At 42.0% G+C, this 16,731-nt stretch overlaps 1 protein-coding gene across 6 annotated transcripts in view; it reads left to right on the top strand.

Moving 5' to 3' along the window:
* The window catches only part of MARCHF8 (membrane associated ring-CH-type finger 8), a 93,494-nt gene that overhangs the window by 63,521 nt on the left and 13,242 nt on the right, over nucleotides 1-16,731 (top strand). For 5 of the 6 annotated variants that reach the window (XM_067000862.1, XM_067000865.1, XM_067000863.1 and 2 more), the window contains one exon: nucleotides 6,361-6,411. The exons of the other annotated variant lie outside the window; for it this stretch is intronic. In XM_067000862.1, coding sequence (XP_066856963.1) covers nucleotides 6,361-6,411 — 51 coding nt within the window. The remainder of the gene's footprint in view (nucleotides 1-6,360; nucleotides 6,412-16,731) is intronic. 6 annotated transcript variants of the gene reach the window in all.

Genomic DNA, 16,731 nt, shown 5'->3' on the forward strand with positions numbered 1-16,731 from the left:
CCAAAAATATCCTAAATGCTTTCTCAATGTCATTTTTGGGAGGTTCCACAGGATTAGCAAACTGTGCAACCGAGCATGGGGAACGTGTGGTATCATGCACGTAAACAACTGAATGTGCAAAGTTAAGTAGACACTGAGAAAGTCCAGCTCTTCTGAGAGTTGATGTGGGCTGCAGTCTCCCTATGTCTGTTGGCAGCTTAAGAAATTAGAAATTATCAGTTGCCTAGAGGGTTTTTTAATTTGTGAATGTTTAAAATTGTCGATTGCTTTGGCATATTGACATGTTTAGTGTATCATGAGAATTCCAGTAGTTGCATTAAGTGCATTTACTCTACAAAAGACAGTATGTTATCCCTTTTAATCTGTTCATAATTGCTGGCTTCTTGTGTTTGTATCCCTCTTTCTGCTGTTAAATACATGAAATTGTTTGAAATGGCATTTTCACGCAGGTAAGTTTAATGCGTATTGTTTCCATTACCACGAAAGGTATATATTTTTGGGTCAGGTCTTTTGTAGTTCATATAACTTGTTCCCTGAGGGAAGGATTCATTTTTATGCATTGTATCCCATAGACATGCATCCATTTTAGACAGGTTGTCTGGCAACAGCAAGATAAGAACATCCATAAACATCTTGGATGCCAAACACTTTGCAGTTTACTTTTTGTTACAAATGGGGCACATGGCATATGAATGCGCAAATGGATGCGATGTTAGTGAAACGTACCAGGCTGATGGTCTCGTGCAGAAATGAAAATTTGTGCTTCCAGGCCAGACAGCCTCAGCTCAGCAGAGGTAATGTCCAGAGGTAAATACTACACAGGAGCAGAGATGCAAGGCTCAGATGCCATTATTTTAATAGCTGCATGCAAAATCATTGATGAACCTTGATGATATCTGATTGTATTTTATAGATAAAAAAAATTGAAAGGAGCAAGGCCTAAGAAGTTTGTCAAGCACTGGCTTTATATAAACTGTTATTAAGTTTATTGCTTTTCCATGTTGGCCTGGTGACTGCCAAAGAAATAAAAGCCACGTTCATTTGATATGATGCAAAATACCATTTCCTGCAGAAATAATTAAATGTTAGATTCTGTCAGTCACAAGATCTAGTGCTGACAGATCTTTTGTCATTTAACAATCCATCAGCTCTGACAAACGAAGAAAGTAATTCATAAAGCCATCTCCCATTTCTTTCCTCTCATCATAGGCACTTCGGACAATTAAGTGCATGTGCTGATACAGTCGACAACAATAACACCCCCCTGCGTGAACTAAAAGCACATGTTCTTTGTACTTCCTATATCCCAGGTATAGGATTGCAGTGCAAGATTGCATAAACACTGGAAGAGGTTGCTTAGAAATCCGGTCACAGTTATGAAACCTGAAACAATACCTGGGTGTGTATAGCTGCGTGCTTACAGGACAGCTGAGCATTCATGCTCTCGTCACGGGGCTTGATAGAAGAACTGAGTTTCACTCCTGGCTGACTGGCAGCTTGACTGTGGAAGGGGTCATTCAGCAGCTCAGTCCTGAGTAGTTTTGGAACACAAAATCCAAACCATTTCACTATTTTCTCCTTCTATCCTGGCAAGGGACATCCAAAGCATTTTTCTTCAGGGTACCCACTTGCTAAGGCTGCATTGAGTCTACAGCTGAGTTTGGAGAAAGGGTGGTGTAACACGTGGGTGTTGTGAGTGCACGAGAGCACCTCTGGCTGCTTGAACTGCTGTGAAGGAGTGGACAACCCTCCTGGCTCACGCAATAGGAACGAGTGCTTTGAGGTTCACGTAGCTGTGTGAGTTACATAGCTGTTGCTCTTATTGGAAAATGGGTGCATTATAGTTGGGAAGCAAGGGTAAAATAACTTAAAGTGACAAGTATGGGAGACAGGTGGATAGGAGGTGAGTGGCGGCTTTGAGATCTCTGAAGAGAGGCGAGCCATTTATGCGAGAGTAACTGAGGAGTGGTGGCAGAAGGGAAAAGGAGCCATCCAGGTGGAGAAGGCAAGGTGAAGAGAAGAGTCCTACAGGGGGACAGATGTGAGCTGAAGCAGCTGCGGGAGGAAGGAGACAGCTCTGCCGCCACAGTAGGGAGTAGATTCAAGGAGGAGAGAAAGAAAGGGAAGTTGGGAGGGCAATTCAAGCAATGGCAAGCAACTCTATCCAGAATTTAGAAAATCATGTGCCACAGTAGGAGCTGGTAGCAGTTTTCCTGTTTTTAAGTCTTGTCCTCCCATCCTGCCTTCTACTTTGTTTCCCTAAAGCCCGGCTGTGATGGGGACCTCAGCGCAGCAGTGGGCAGTGAGTGACTTGTAAGAAGTTAAGTCCTTGCTGCACTATCTGGATGATGATTTTTTTTAAGTGCCTGCCAGGTAATTCTATTTGAGTAGGATGAATTTTGAAAGGCAGGTTTGCCATTATCCCATGCAGAAAGACTGATCTGCTAAAGGAGAACCACACTTGCTTTAAGTGGTGATAATTGTGTGGTCCATGGTGGCAGATGTTACATTTGTCCTGACCTTTCTATTCAAGTGCAAAGACTAGTGTTTCTGCAAGAGGGAAGGAGAGCCTGTTTGGAGCTGTAATTACTGGACTAGAATGTGTCTTACTGTGCAATGAGAACATACTAGAAATAGTCTCTGAGCACCTTTATTTGTTGGATAGTGAGAGGAGTAATGTAATAATCTGAAAGATCCCAGGATGAATGTACTGGTGATGGTTATAGTGTGAAAAGTGAGCTTTTGTTTGTTTGTATTGTTCCTGCCATTAAAATCCATCTATTCCAAAAGCTCCTTCCATGGCTTTTCAGCTCTTTTCTAGCTTAATGACTGGAAAGCGTATACTGTATCCTTAATGTATTGCAGCCTGAAAAACACCATCAAGTGCTGTCTGTATGTAATGTCTTCCACAGTATTTTTTTTTTTTCCTTAAGGATAGATTTTTATTATTTTATTTATAAAAGAGAACTAAATGGTATAGCTAGACCTCGTGAAATATATTATTTAGAGGTGTTTCTGTTGCTGTTTTTTTTATTAAAAAATAATCTTTTTGGTTCTTTGCAGAAGTTGGAAAAAAAACAGTGCATTCAGTGGAGATGCTATTTGAGTGGTCATAGTAAACTGGAAATTGCTGTTACACAATGAAACTCAGTTATTTATCTGTTTTCAGCTCACCACATTTTATAGTCTGTGTGCATGTAAACTGGGAGAGTTGGAGCAGTTGTTTCAAAAAAATGTCTCTGATTAGAAGGTGGAAGAAAGCAGGGTTAATTGGTGACCGAAGGCTGAAGCAATTTTAACCAGGTGAGGGAGTTGCTTGGTCATTGATAGGCCAACCTAACTGAAAAAAATGTGTGTGGGTATTTGCAAATCTGTGTTGGATCTGGTAGTGGCTGTCGTGTCAGTTGTCACTCCTTGAGCATATGCCTGAGTTGGTGCTCCTCCTGTTTGTCAGTACAAGTAGCCCTTAAGAGGACAGAATTTGGCCAATCTGGGCTAAGATTCAGTGAATTTCCTGTTGACTTTATGGACATACCAATTTTATGTGGTAAAGGAAGAGAACCATAAAAAAGTATTTATGTAGCTGAGTCCTTTAGAAATATCACAGATACTTAAATATGTGTATGTGTACTCTCTCTATAGAGGAATATTTTATAAGCCCACTTTTTGTTTAGAAATGATTACGCATGCAATAACAATACCAGCTGTTCACAGTCATGTACTGACTGGAACCTCTGGTAGGTATATTTCCAACAGTAGATCAATAAAGATGATGGGAGCATCTCTCTCTCACACTGCTGGCATCTATCAGATAAAATCACAGTCCTGGGAGCAGAGCAGAAAGACTAGTTTCTGTGGCACAGCTAAGAGTATGTTTGCTCTGCATCACTCACTGTGTTGTGCAAATACAGCTCTTGTCCTCCAGCCTCTTCAGAGTTACTGAGTTTTAGCACATCCTTTTCAACACAGGTGTTTGTGTAAGCTCAGCCATGCTCCCTTGCAGGCATTATCTTCAGCTAGACAGCAGTATTTGGGGAGTGTTGAGTTAATGCGAAGAGCTCGGCTCTGTTTGATTTTGTCTCCAGGAATTTCACCTGCAAGTCTTTGATGTCTAGGGCTGGATTTGAGACTGTCATCTGCGTAGGGCTCTGTGCGTTGCTTCAGGCAGAGACTTCTTGGCCGCAGGTCTCACTCTTCATTACCATTTCGTCTTGTCCCACATAGCTGAGCTTTGTTTACCTCCCACACATCCCTGCAAGGCCAAGCACGGCCTGCTTCCCTCCGCACCTCACACGCAGGCAGTGACAAATCTCCCTGCTTGCCAACTTGCGTTGCTCTCTCGTCGTCATAGCTTGAGAAGATGTCCCTGCCCCCTTTCTTTCTCCTGCATTCTGTAGCTTCAATGAACTTTTTTTCTGTTGCTATAGTTACAATGTCTTTGATGAAATTAGCTGGGTCCTTCCCTTACAGTTGGAGTCAGTTCCTAGCCATGCTTCTTCTGGCAGGAGCCCAGTCCAGCGTTAGTCATCACAGAAGCATCATGTCTGTATTCTTTGGGGGTCTTTAGCTGTTTGTTTCTGTTCCAGGGATACTGATATCCACATAATATAAGCTCATAGTCGTCTCTCAAATCAAGTTCAGCCTTGCAGGATGCAGATCTGGCATTCAGGTCGACGGTAATTTAGGCCACAGCTACTCCAGACCTTACATTGGTCCTTGCTGATTTTTGATTTGGCTATCAGTCAAAATTTGTCACTTCTCCTCTGTTCTTCTGAAAGACTATTTTGCTGCCATTTAGGTACTCAAACTCCTACAGATAGAGGATTTCAGAACACCTTGTCTGCTTCCTCAAATTTTTAAAGGAGGAAGTGCAATTTATATCTGTCAACCAAGGCAGTGCCCATGACCGTGTGGAGAGGCAACCAGTGTTGTAAGATGGAGCATCCTGCTGTTGTAAGCATATGCTGATATTTTTGCTTTGCTTTCTTGTTTCTCAGCGCAGAGCTCTCAAGCTGCTCAGGGAGTACGCTGTTAGGAGAAATGTCTGGGAGTGATCCCAGATCCCAAAGTGTGGGGGTAGCATCTGGGTGCCCAGCCACCCAGGCGGGCTTGGTGCAGGCTTTAGTCACTGAAGATCACTTGAATTGTGACAAATTACAGGCATAAGATCTGAAACCAAGTGCATTATATCTGAGCTGACCTAGAAGCAAGTGTGGTTGGCTGCTTTTTTTTTTTTTTTAATGCCCCCATTTGTATGTATGCAGGACTTCTGTTCTCAGTCTCTGTCTGATCATTTGGTGCCAGAGCGAACTGGAAGACGGTGCTGTCAAAGCGCCTCTGTTAGGTTCCTGAAATACCAGATGGAAGGGTGCACTTCTAGAAGCTCTTAGCCAGCACAGAGCCCATAGGAGAAAGTAGTAAATATGCCCTGTTTTGGGAGGTTTAAGTCTCAAACAGCTTTGCCTCCCAGCTTCCCAGAATTAGAAAAGCATTGATACAGATCAGTAATGAAATGTTATGACTGGCTCTGTTTGTAATATATTTAGGAGAATGTTTTTGTTGTTGGATTTTATTCAGAAAATCGAGCAACAAGCCTTTGCAGATCAGTTTCTAGGTTCGTACCTGTGGAACAATCACATCCATTTACACTGATGGTAAATTGATGTTCAGAAAGCAGGAAGCCGTAAAGGATGAAATATCTTGGTGAAACCTGCAGTTTATTTTGGTAGGAGATGTTTGTCATTCATATCCGTGAGGGCTTGCATGCTGAAAAGTAACAGATACATTCGTCACCGACTTCAGTTTTAAGAATTGCGGCTTTTGATTTCCATCTTGTATAACGTTTCCAGTTTAATTCTGAGTTCTGTGGTAGATAAGAAGTTCCTCAGTAATTCTGCTTCGTCTTCTGAAATGACATGCATGTGGTTATTCAGAATTGTTTCCGGGCACCACTGGGATACTTCTGTTTACATCACTGGAATGTTTTCTTTAAGCAAGAGCTTTCAGTTTTAGTGGTTGGATGTTTGCCTTTAGATCTCGATGAGGCAGGGCTGAAAAATATCCTTTCCAAATCAGGTGGCATCTGGGGAAGGGGCTCTGCAGTACAGATAGAAGAGGTCATTGTTCTAGTGATTCTCAGTTTGTATTTGTCTTGTCTATTTGATTTTCAGCAGCATAATAGCTTGTTAAGCAAACAAAACAGCTTAGTAAATGCAGCAAATCAGGCTGATGTCAATAGAAGCAACATCCTTAAAAGTCACAGCTGTAAGACTTTCTCCATGATACTTGGTTTCTAATACTAGTTTTAAAATATCCTCATAACTGTAATTTGTTCCTGTAATGATCTTCTTCCTCTTTCAGAATGAGAAAGCTTTGGGCCATTCTGTGAGCCGCTCCAGTAACATCTCTAAGGTATGTTCCTCGATATAGCTGTCTTTGATAAATTTGGGGATACTGGGTTTTCTTTCATTTCAAAATTGGGGTGGTATATTTTAGAGTGTGACCAGTAGAAAATGCTGCTCGTGACTATCTGTAGTTGACAGTCACTCTCTTGAAACATTAGAATTCTCTGGTGTTGTGCAGATTGTCTTTACAGGTCAAATGAAATGGAAGCTACAGTAGGTTTTCTCTTTCACACAGTCAGCCTGCTTAGCTCAGCAGGAGCAAGATAGATGACACATGCCTGAGACTTTATCTTGGGGAAAAAATGCTCCAAAACCATCACTTGAGTATGTTCTCTTTTTTTCCATAAGCTGTCCAGTGTAAGATCCATATAGCCATATACCCCATAATATGTATTGGATACATTCTTAAGAATTATTTTATTGTCACTTCAACATTGAATTATATTGCTAGTGTCATGATGTGCATTGCTATCAGGTCATGGCTATGTAAGTATTTTAAATTGTTTGCTATTACAACCTTGGTCTTGTGAGGGAAACATAATGCACTACCCCTTGTAGTCAAACTTCAATATAACAAATGGAGACCTCAAAAGCACAGTTGTTTTGTGTTTTCATCAGGAAAAAAAAAATCTTCTGCCCAAGACAACCTATGGCAATAACACACCCTATTCCCACTTCTGCTTTACGAATAAGAGGATTTTTAATTAGCTGAAATCTAATTTGCTTTCAGTTTACCTTTTTGCTTGCATGAATACAGTTGTTTAAAGCCTTCGTGCAAACAACATTGTTCTGGCTGACCAGTATTTTTCACAGGGTGCATAAACCTTAACCCCTCTGTTTCACCATTGTTGTTGCTGGTAGTAGTGACTTCTAATGACAGACTCAAGTCACTTCATGCCATTTTGGGTACTTTGGGATACACGAAGCTATTCTTGCCTATCTGCAGCAAAGGAAACAGTGGCTGTACTTAATTTACGGTTTATATGGGCACAGACAACTTTCACTTTGGAATAGAAAGGCAGGATTACTGGATGTCTTAAATAACAAGCAGGGCAACTGGCCAAGTGCATAACAGTGACCAAGCCAAAGGTGTTGTTATTGTGGAGTGATGTAGGACTGTGTTTTGCATTCAGCTTCAGAAAAGGTGTATTCACAGGATTTTGAAGTAAATATCAGGTGAGTATAACTTTTGATTTGTACTTTTCTGAAACAGCACTGTTGCTATTCCTCCTTGCCCTTGCTGTTCTCTTTTTAGGGATCCTTACTGTTCGTTTTTTTTTTTTCCAGGCATTTTTCATCAGAAATGGCAGTTTTTATCAAGTATCACTATACTTTTCTTGGTGTGTGTGAAATTCAGCACAACAGGCCTTTTGGCAGCAGCAGTTTCATTCCCATTAAGTTGTTCTCACAGAGGAGGCCAGTCCCTGCAGAAGCAGCATACGCAAAGCTGGCTGCACAGTTCGTTCTTAATTCATCAAGAGCTGATGGTGTGGTAGTGCGATGGGAAGGACCTGGCACTCTGGCAAAGCTCTCTTTGGCGAATGAGACACTAATGTTTGCATTCTTCTTGGAACACTAAAACGTTCAAAATAATTGCTGCATGTTGCAAAAGCTAAAGTTCTCAAGGGGATCTAAAGTCAGCTTTGCCAGTTCAACTTGTGAGAATTTTTGTTTCCAAACATGAGCCTCCCAGAGGCACAAACATTCTTACTGACCCTCTGTTGTCTGTGTCTGATCCACAACCACTTCACTCTGGAGGTAGCTCCTAGCAAGGGCAAGAGTTGAAAGTCCCGCTGCTGAAATCAGTCACCTGATTTTGCCTCTTTCATCTGAATGCTGCCTTGTGCATCCAGACAATTCAGTGCTAAGCTGCAGTAATTTATTTTGCAGTCCACCACTGGGATGGCTGTCACAAGCAATTTGTGGGGCAAACCAGGAAGGATTATAGTAGCAGGATGCTATGGGGAATCTTGAGTGCATGAAACATTTTTCATTAGTTCCGAGGTTTAATATGAAAGCGCTTTTTATTTTTGTTTAGAATAGCGTAACAACCTAGCTAGTGATGCAGGTTGAATACATGTAGAGGAAAACGTCAGGCAATGCTTGGCTGCCTATATAGCCCTTTCTAGAATCCTCTGAGCTTGCTGACACTGCACTATTTTAAGAAGAGCTATTTAACTAAAGTTGAGTTTCATCAATTATATGCTGCTTTACCAGATATGTTGTGTGTGTGTGTGTGTGTGTATTTGTGTGTGTACAGAAATAATGATCACACTTTCTGCAAATGACTGTTTCAGCTGTTATTTCTTCCATCCAAATCTAGCATACAGTATAGCAGAGCTGCTACAAATGCTTGGTGCTGGCACTTGATTCAAAGCCCTTTCTGGTGCTGCTATGTCATTATGAACCTGCTGTGATTATTACTGTGTGTCTTTCCACTGTTCTCAGTTGCACAGTACAACCTGAGTGGAAAGGATTGAGTCAGAACTCAGCCTCTAGCCAAGAGAGGATGCTGTGTTACTCAGTGCGACCAAGTAAAGGAGTCAGTGCCCTTGGGCTAAAAGTGATCAAGGAGGGAGGCAGACAGATGGTGCCACTGAAAATAAGATCAGCTGGTGAAGGTAGCAGGACCGCCCCAAACATAGACCTCTAGCGTTGGGGCCAGGTGGAGCCCTCCCTTGGGAGGAAGGGGCAAAGGGCAGTCCTCCAAGGACTCCAAGGATGCTAAGAGAGGCTGAAGAGACGCTGGTACATGTGTCCAGGCCAAGTGAAAAGAAGAACCTGAACGTTTGGCTGGGGATGGAGGCCAGAAGCAGCAGAAAAAGAAGTAGGGGATAAGATGTAGGAGGATCTTCATATGGTGCTATTAGGTTTTAGGCAGTCTGTTGCACGCTGGGGGATGTGGCATTCCTCCAGGCCCTTCTTTGCTTTTCTGGTGTGTATATTTCAAACATTCTTTTTAAATCTGCTCCACAAGAAATGTTTGAATTTGTGGAATCTCTTCTATGTTTGTTTTGAAATTTAAAAAAAAAAAAAAGAAGTGTTGGAGGGAGGTTGAATTGATTCAGTCGTGGGACTCAGGCAAGGCACAATTCCAAACTTGCCCTGTTCAGGAGCAGTGACTGATTGAAACATTGCTGGTTGGCACACAACTACACAGGCCAGGTTCAAATCTCAGCTGCGTACCCTAAGCCAGCGTTTTTGTGGAGAAGCCACCATTCATTAGTAAGTACCTTCATCATACAAGCCACGCAGAAATAATTAAGCGTAATAGAAGCTTCATCCTCTAAATATAGATAAAATTGACCCTAAAACACAGTTAGTCATAGAGTAGCTAAAAAAAGGATTTGCACAGCATTGGTAATTCACATCCTCTGCTCTTAAATAAAGAAATTGTGCTAACGAGCACAACTGGGGTCAATAACAAAGCTGGTCTGTAAACAGTTATCCTGATATTAGTGATATTGTTTACCTTTAAAGTGTCTGATAGACCCTGAAACTGATGACGTGATATAGTTCCTGTCACCTGATTGCTGTGGAGGGCTGATTTTAGTGTAGTGGGGAAGCACTTTCTAGTCTTATTTTCATAGCCCTCTGAGAGGTAAACTTTGAAAATACTAATACTGGGATCACAGCAAAGGAATCAAAAGTACACTCCTTAAAAATGTAAATGTAAATTGTCTTTTCTGAAGGCCTGCACAGCTTTATCTTTTGAGCAGAAGCATGCTGTAAAGTATTAAATTATTCTTGGGCTGAATGGCAGCCAGTGCAGATGCAAAGTGGTAGCCTAAGCTTGCTATGAAATTTAAAATCCATTTAGGCTGTTCATCAGCTTGGAACAGATTTAGGAAAGCATATGAATACACACGTCCACTGTTGCCTGCAGCTTAGATGGATTCAGTGGGCGTTTGCCCGTAGAAAAGCAGTCCAGGTTTTTCAGTAACTGGGCTTAGCTGTCCTGTAGTCTTATCAGATGACCAGGGCTAGCTGAAAGGTCTGCTGCTCCAGAGGTGTTTTGTTCAGGTATGTCAATTTGGGGGGAAGGAGGAATAGGGAAAAAAGAAGTTGCTTAAACAAAAGAAATCCTGATTCTTCTGAGCTACTAGGGATAGGATAAGAGAGGAAAAAGTGCCTGATGTGAAGGTAAAGGTATGTATGCTCTTTTCCCCACTCAGAAGAGAAGTAAGCTTGTGCTGGGGCACAGTGCAGTAGTGTTGGTAGGGATGTAACAGTCTCCCTCTGCTGTGATGCCTGTCCAGGCTCCGGGTTCTTACTTCATATAGGTGTGGAGGGAACCCTGTGAAGGAGAAACCTGCAGGAGATTTCTTTCCCCAGTCTATTCAAGGTATTTTGAGGAAGATTTTATAGTTGATGGGCTATTTTTTTTTTCTCTCTGCAGAATCTGTGTAGTTGTTACTGTTTTCAGTCAACTTTAATCCTGTGCTATAGGCAGGGTGAATTATGCCTGGGGAGATTTTGAAAGGATAAATAGCCTGCTTTGTGTTTCCTACAGCTCTGATATCTCTAGGAAAAGTTCCTGCCAGAATTCACCTTTAGAGTTCTAGGGGAAATGTGAGGAGAAGCTGACTGCACCTTTACTCCTAGTTTCTAGATGTAATTTTAGCTTGTGTAGACCAGAAGTTACTGATGTTTGATCCTGACATGCTGGTATTTAGAAAAAGCTTTCAAAAACAACACGCCATCTAGGGCTGCCCACCTTCCACAATGCCCAGCCTGCATGTAGGTGGCCTGTTCTGGCCACCTCAAGTGCCAGGTTGGTTGCACAACTAGTTGTCTCTGCCCCGTTGCACTGCTGCATGGGTGTGCTGGTTCAGCTGGAGGCCTCCTTTATCACACGTGCAGCAAAGCTGCCACATCTGTTCCACAAATACACGTCGGAGACTACAGCTGCAGTGCACTTCTGCAGGAGCCCTCGGCCAGTGAGTACAGGGAATGCAGCGCTTGCTGAAAATGTACAAACACAAATGTATTGCATCCCTGTGAAGGCGAATGGCTCCAGCAAAGCAATTATTTCTGCAGTGACTCTGATGTAACAATGGATGCATCCCTTGGGTTTAACTGAGACCTTCCTGCCTGCCCTCAGCCCAGGCTCAGGACTTCTCAGGCAAAGCTAAATTTTGCCGCTTTGGTTGAGATGGGGCTGGGGCAAAGGAACAAGCAGAGAATGGTACAGAAGTGGCCCACAAACATGGAGGATTGGGAGGGTGTGGTGGAGGAACAGTTAGACTAGTTGCTCCTGCTGTTTCCCTGTTAACACAGGAGAAAAAAAAAAAAAAGGGAAAGGTAGCTGACAGGTTAATGCGGAGGTGAGAGCTGGGTGTTTGAGCAATGGCTGTATTGCAGAGCCTAGATCATAGGTAGCTGCAGTCTTTCTTGGCATGTGGTACAGTTGCGTAATGTACAAACTGGCGTCCCCTTCTTGAAGAACAACAGTCTTGGCCCTGCATCTTTTCGTAGATGTCATTCAAGTACCTGAAGAATAGCCAGGTTAGCTATGGAGTGTGTTGCAGTGGCGCTTGGGGCCTCTTTTCACAAGGTCCCCATCACTGTGTACTGACTGTACCTAGATCCTGCCAGGGAACAGATATGGGTGGTTGTTTCTGGTTTCCATGGTCAAAGTTAAGGAGGCAGCAGAGCCTGGGGCTTTCACTGCCTCTGGAGATGTACAATGCGAGATGAATGTCTGTCATGTCCATGTCTAGCAGCAGCCTTGCATTTTTAATACATGTTTAAATGGGATCTGTGCAAGAGAGATAAAACAGCTTTTCAGTAATGAGTTCTTCTAAAATACAGCGCATGATGACCATCCCTCTGATTCTGTCTTTCTTGTGTGTTTCTACCACATTGATCACTGCGATGTGTTAATGCCAGCGGAGATGAATCTGATTCAGACAACAGTCCTGGTGGCTCACTGCAGCACTGTGATGTCCGGGCTGAAAAAGCATCACAGTGCAGAGGCTGTGTGTGGTGGGGAGTAATATGGTGGGGCTAGGTCTCTGTTGTACCTGGGGCACTGACAACTCCAATGCAGTGGTCATGTCTCCCCTTAGCCAGCACCTACCCTGATTATCTGTGTCTCCTTAAGCCCCCAGAGGACCTGGTGGTCATTGGAGTTGTATCAGTGGAGATAACTATTGCTGTGCTCCTGTTTTTTTTACAGGGAAGAGGCAGACAGAAACAGCTGCAATGGTCTGGTGGCACTTGACACATCTTGTAGCACCAGCCTTTTTGACAGCAGGTGCAAGCTACCTTTTTAAGCTTTTTATTCCTTTTTTTTTTTTTTTTTTAGCTCGGCAGAAGAGAGTAGTTTAGAAATGGGTTATTCGCAGTGTAAAATAAAGGCAAACCTATAATCAAAACGCCAGGTTGAGATTTGGGTTGCGGAGTGTTGGGCTGCTTGCTCTATTGTTACATTTATATTTTTCTGAAGCTTCTTGTGCTGCAGTTCCTCGTGAGCAAAAGATTTAAGATTGTGCTGCTTTTCTCTAACTCTTTGTCTGCCTTAACATCATCCGTACACTGCAGGAGAGGTATGATCCATTTTAAAATGTGTGTAGTGCTTAGTATGTTAATTGCCAGGTCGTTAGCTAAGCCTTCTAGATGATTTTGTAGCACAAATACTAGGGGCACAATGTTATTCCTATTCATGTGGCACCAAGAAATGATAAGGTTTGCAGGTATGGGGGAAACCCCTTTCTTTGCTTCAGACTTCTCAGTGGAGAAAAATATACTGGACTGAAGTTGTTTTTTAACTTTCTATCATCAATAAATAATGTAATTACATTGTTAAAATGTGTCATGCCCTGCTCTTTAAAATGAGGTATAACTACTAGTACAAAAGCACAGCTCAGAGTGAGATGACAGCAACTATACCCAGAAGTGGCATCTCAGGTAAGCAGGTTGTTTGGGAATGTACCCAAGCCCTTGACGTGTTCACTGTGGCTCACTTCAAAGATGACATTTTTTCTGAGACAGGGTGGGGTGCGTTTCTTGTTTTTCGTGTGCTGCATGGGGTCACAAGTAGGTAATAAGAAAAGACCAAGTTATTTCACCAAGAGATCACAGGTTGTGGAATAGGGTGACAATGAGAACAACCAGCTGTGGCTGCACACACACATATGCATATGTATTTTTTATATATATATATATGCACATATATTATGTATCTTATACATGTACGATATAAATATTTATATAAGATATGTAAGATGTGTATATATATATATCTTCTTGATGGCAACAGTATAGAGAGCTGTTGTCTTCCAGGGATTGCTGCCTTCAGAATTATTGTGGTTATCCAAATACCAGTGCAGAGGACCACACTGTGACCTCACTGAATTGCATTAAATGGGAATGTCAATATACACAATTAACTATCTATTGACCTTTATTTCTGAGCTATTTTAGGCCACCAGTCTGGCTGTACTGGATAACTCTCTAGCACATAGCTCCTAGGGCTTGTTGTTGGAGGTGATATTCACCCAGAGTGAAGGGCATGAAAGTCCACAGTGATTCAGCAAGTGATTCTGGGGTTAGACGGGTAGAATTCAGGCTTAGGATACCTGTCAGATAATGAGCATGGCAGAAACCCCCTATCATAAGGAGTGCTTTAAAACCCATTACTGCTGTCCACATCATAAGTAGCTAGTTTACCCAAAGGTGCTACCACTTGGGAGGATGCTTCTGATGCATAAAGGATGATGGTAAAGGCTTTGATTGCTTATTTTCTCAACCTCTTTAGAGCTAAGCCTTGCATGGGAGAGCTGTCAGTACTACAAGCTAGCTGGATCCACCTCTCTGCTGCATTCTCCCATAACATCACCTCTTCTTTGTCCTGTTCTGATCCAGGGCTGCTGGTATTTCTTCCTTTATTCTTTACTGTGGCTTTCTTACTTCTTGGGCAGCAGCTTGTAAATTTCTGTGTTCTTCTCACCGTTAGAGACTCATTGCTGTAACCAACTAATGTTCCTCTGGCAAATGAAGCTGGGGAAGTCACTGACGTTAAACAAGCTCAGCAAAGTAAGTGGTTAGTTTGGCTTTACCTCAGTATCCTAATCTGATCTGCAGTGCAGCTGTGTAAATAGTTTCACAAGCAAAAAGTATGGGAGGAAAGGAGGGTGGGAGGTATGAGAGACTGGAGGTGCACTGAACCGTGGCTGTTAGCGGTAGCCACAGCTTACATCAGCTTCAGCTGAGGGTGGGTATAACTTCCTCCAGTATTTTGTTCCAATTTGTGGTGCCTTTCCATGAGTGTTATCTTACGTTTGTTTTTTGGTTGCATTTGCATTTTTGTCTGAAGATGGAGTAAAAGACCTCCTGTATAAGAGAAGCAGGAAGATAAGAGGAAAAGGAAAGTTGCTTCACACGTGTTTGTGTATGGGTGGTTTTTTGGTATGTTTGTTGCTGTTTTGGTGTGGATTTGTGGTTTTAGCTTTTGTTTGTTTGCAAGCTATTGTGAGCAGTGCTTGGCATCTAGACACAGAATAATGATCTTGAAATGCAAACAAAATTTCATAATTTCTTGCTTGTCCCAGCCTTTTGATTTCCCAAGCAGTGTGACTTTGACACTCTATCTTGGTGCCAGGCGTTTGGATCAAGAAACCGATAATATGGGTTCAGAAGTGAAATTTTGGATCACTCAATCTAGTCATCTGCCATTAGACTGTCACATTGTATACACATCTCGTGTTTGTTTTTTTTTTTTTTAATGCTTCATTTCTAAAATGAAGGAGTAAAGAGAGTGGACTCTTTATAAGCAGGTTACCTTCCATGATATATTCATAACAAAAAAAGACAGATTTATTAATTGATTTGTCACTGCAGTTCCAGCAATATATGACTCTGTTTCCATGGCAGAATGCAATGTGCTGTTTTACTGGTTCAATATTTTGTTTTTAGAAGATTGCTAAATATGTCTTTTTAAATAATTCATTACTTAAGTCATATTAATTTTCATTTGCATAATTATCGCACCAGATTATAGAGTGTCGGCTCTTTTGCTACTCGTCTTTCATTAAAAAAAAAGTAATTACTGCACTCTTTTTAAGAGATAGGAGTTGACTATTTGTAGAATAGGTTAGACACTAACTAGAAAAATTCCAAATAATAGCTGAATTCACTTCCCTGTATGATCAACATCCTATATCATTAGCATGTACAAGTGGTGTAAAATATAAGAACCATAGTTTCCAGGTTAAAGTCCAGACTGATCTTTACATGTTTAATTTGTTTTGTCACAGTCATGACATTGTTCAGTTTGCCTTCTAGAACAAGGTTATCCCCTTTTTAATTATTTTTCTCTATACATACCTATCTGGGTAGGATGGGAAACAAGTTGAGGTGCCTCGCTACAGATCAAGAGATGTGTGTTTGAGCCTTGCTCCTGATTCTTGCAGACCCATCTGTAAATGGATACCCGTTTTTTCAGGCCTTGTGCACCTGAGACATCCTGATGCGATGCTAGGCACATTGCTCTCTTCACTGCTGTGGGCTAGAGAAACAAAACTTTGACAAATGAGTCATGTAACATGGAAGATGAAGGTTGTGTTTGTATTTATAAAGTAGCATAAGTCTCCCAGCATACCCACCTTCTCACAGAAAGAAAGAAGAAAATATTGTTCGACAAGTATATTGTAAAAGCCCGCAGTGGTCCTGTATAAATACACCATGGGGTTTTTTAACGAGTTAAATACAGAATTGAAGAGACCCGAGAGAGGTGATAGTGTATGCTTGTGTACCAAGAACAGATGCAATGCAGTGGTGTGGTCTAAACAGTTTTGTTGTGCTGAATGCATTCCTCTGTCGTAGTTTTCAGGCTTCGCTTGGGCAGATCAAGAGAGCTATAAACCGTTGTTTGAATTGGGATATGACAGCACAGTTTTGCAGCAGTGGGTAAGCTGCACAGCATATCCAGCAGCTGTGGAACATGGGAAAAACTGCTTCAGAGATTCTCTGCCCATTAAGGGAGTTATCAACACTGGTCTTGTTCTCACCAAAACCTTTGGGAAGCATCCTGAATTTTCAGCTAGTGACCCACAGCATATAGCAGCAAAAAAAGGCCGGTAATAATAGGCCATCAAGTTCCAACTCTGAAACAGGATGCTTCTTACTCTGAATTCTTTGCTTATTCTATTTCACACTGTGATCTTGTCAGGTCCCTTGAGCGTGGCTGCTGACACACCTTTTCTGCAAGTAGGTGGAAGACCCTGTCAGAGTAGGAGCAGGATGAAAGGCCTCGTGAAGTACAAAGAGTACTTCAGGGAATGGTCTGTTTTGGCAGATGGTGCTCGTGTACATATGCTAGTAC

This window comes from Anser cygnoides, chromosome 7 (assembly GCF_040182565.1).
Source record: "Anser cygnoides isolate HZ-2024a breed goose chromosome 7, Taihu_goose_T2T_genome, whole genome shotgun sequence".
NCBI lineage: Eukaryota > Metazoa > Chordata > Aves > Anseriformes > Anatidae > Anser > Anser cygnoides.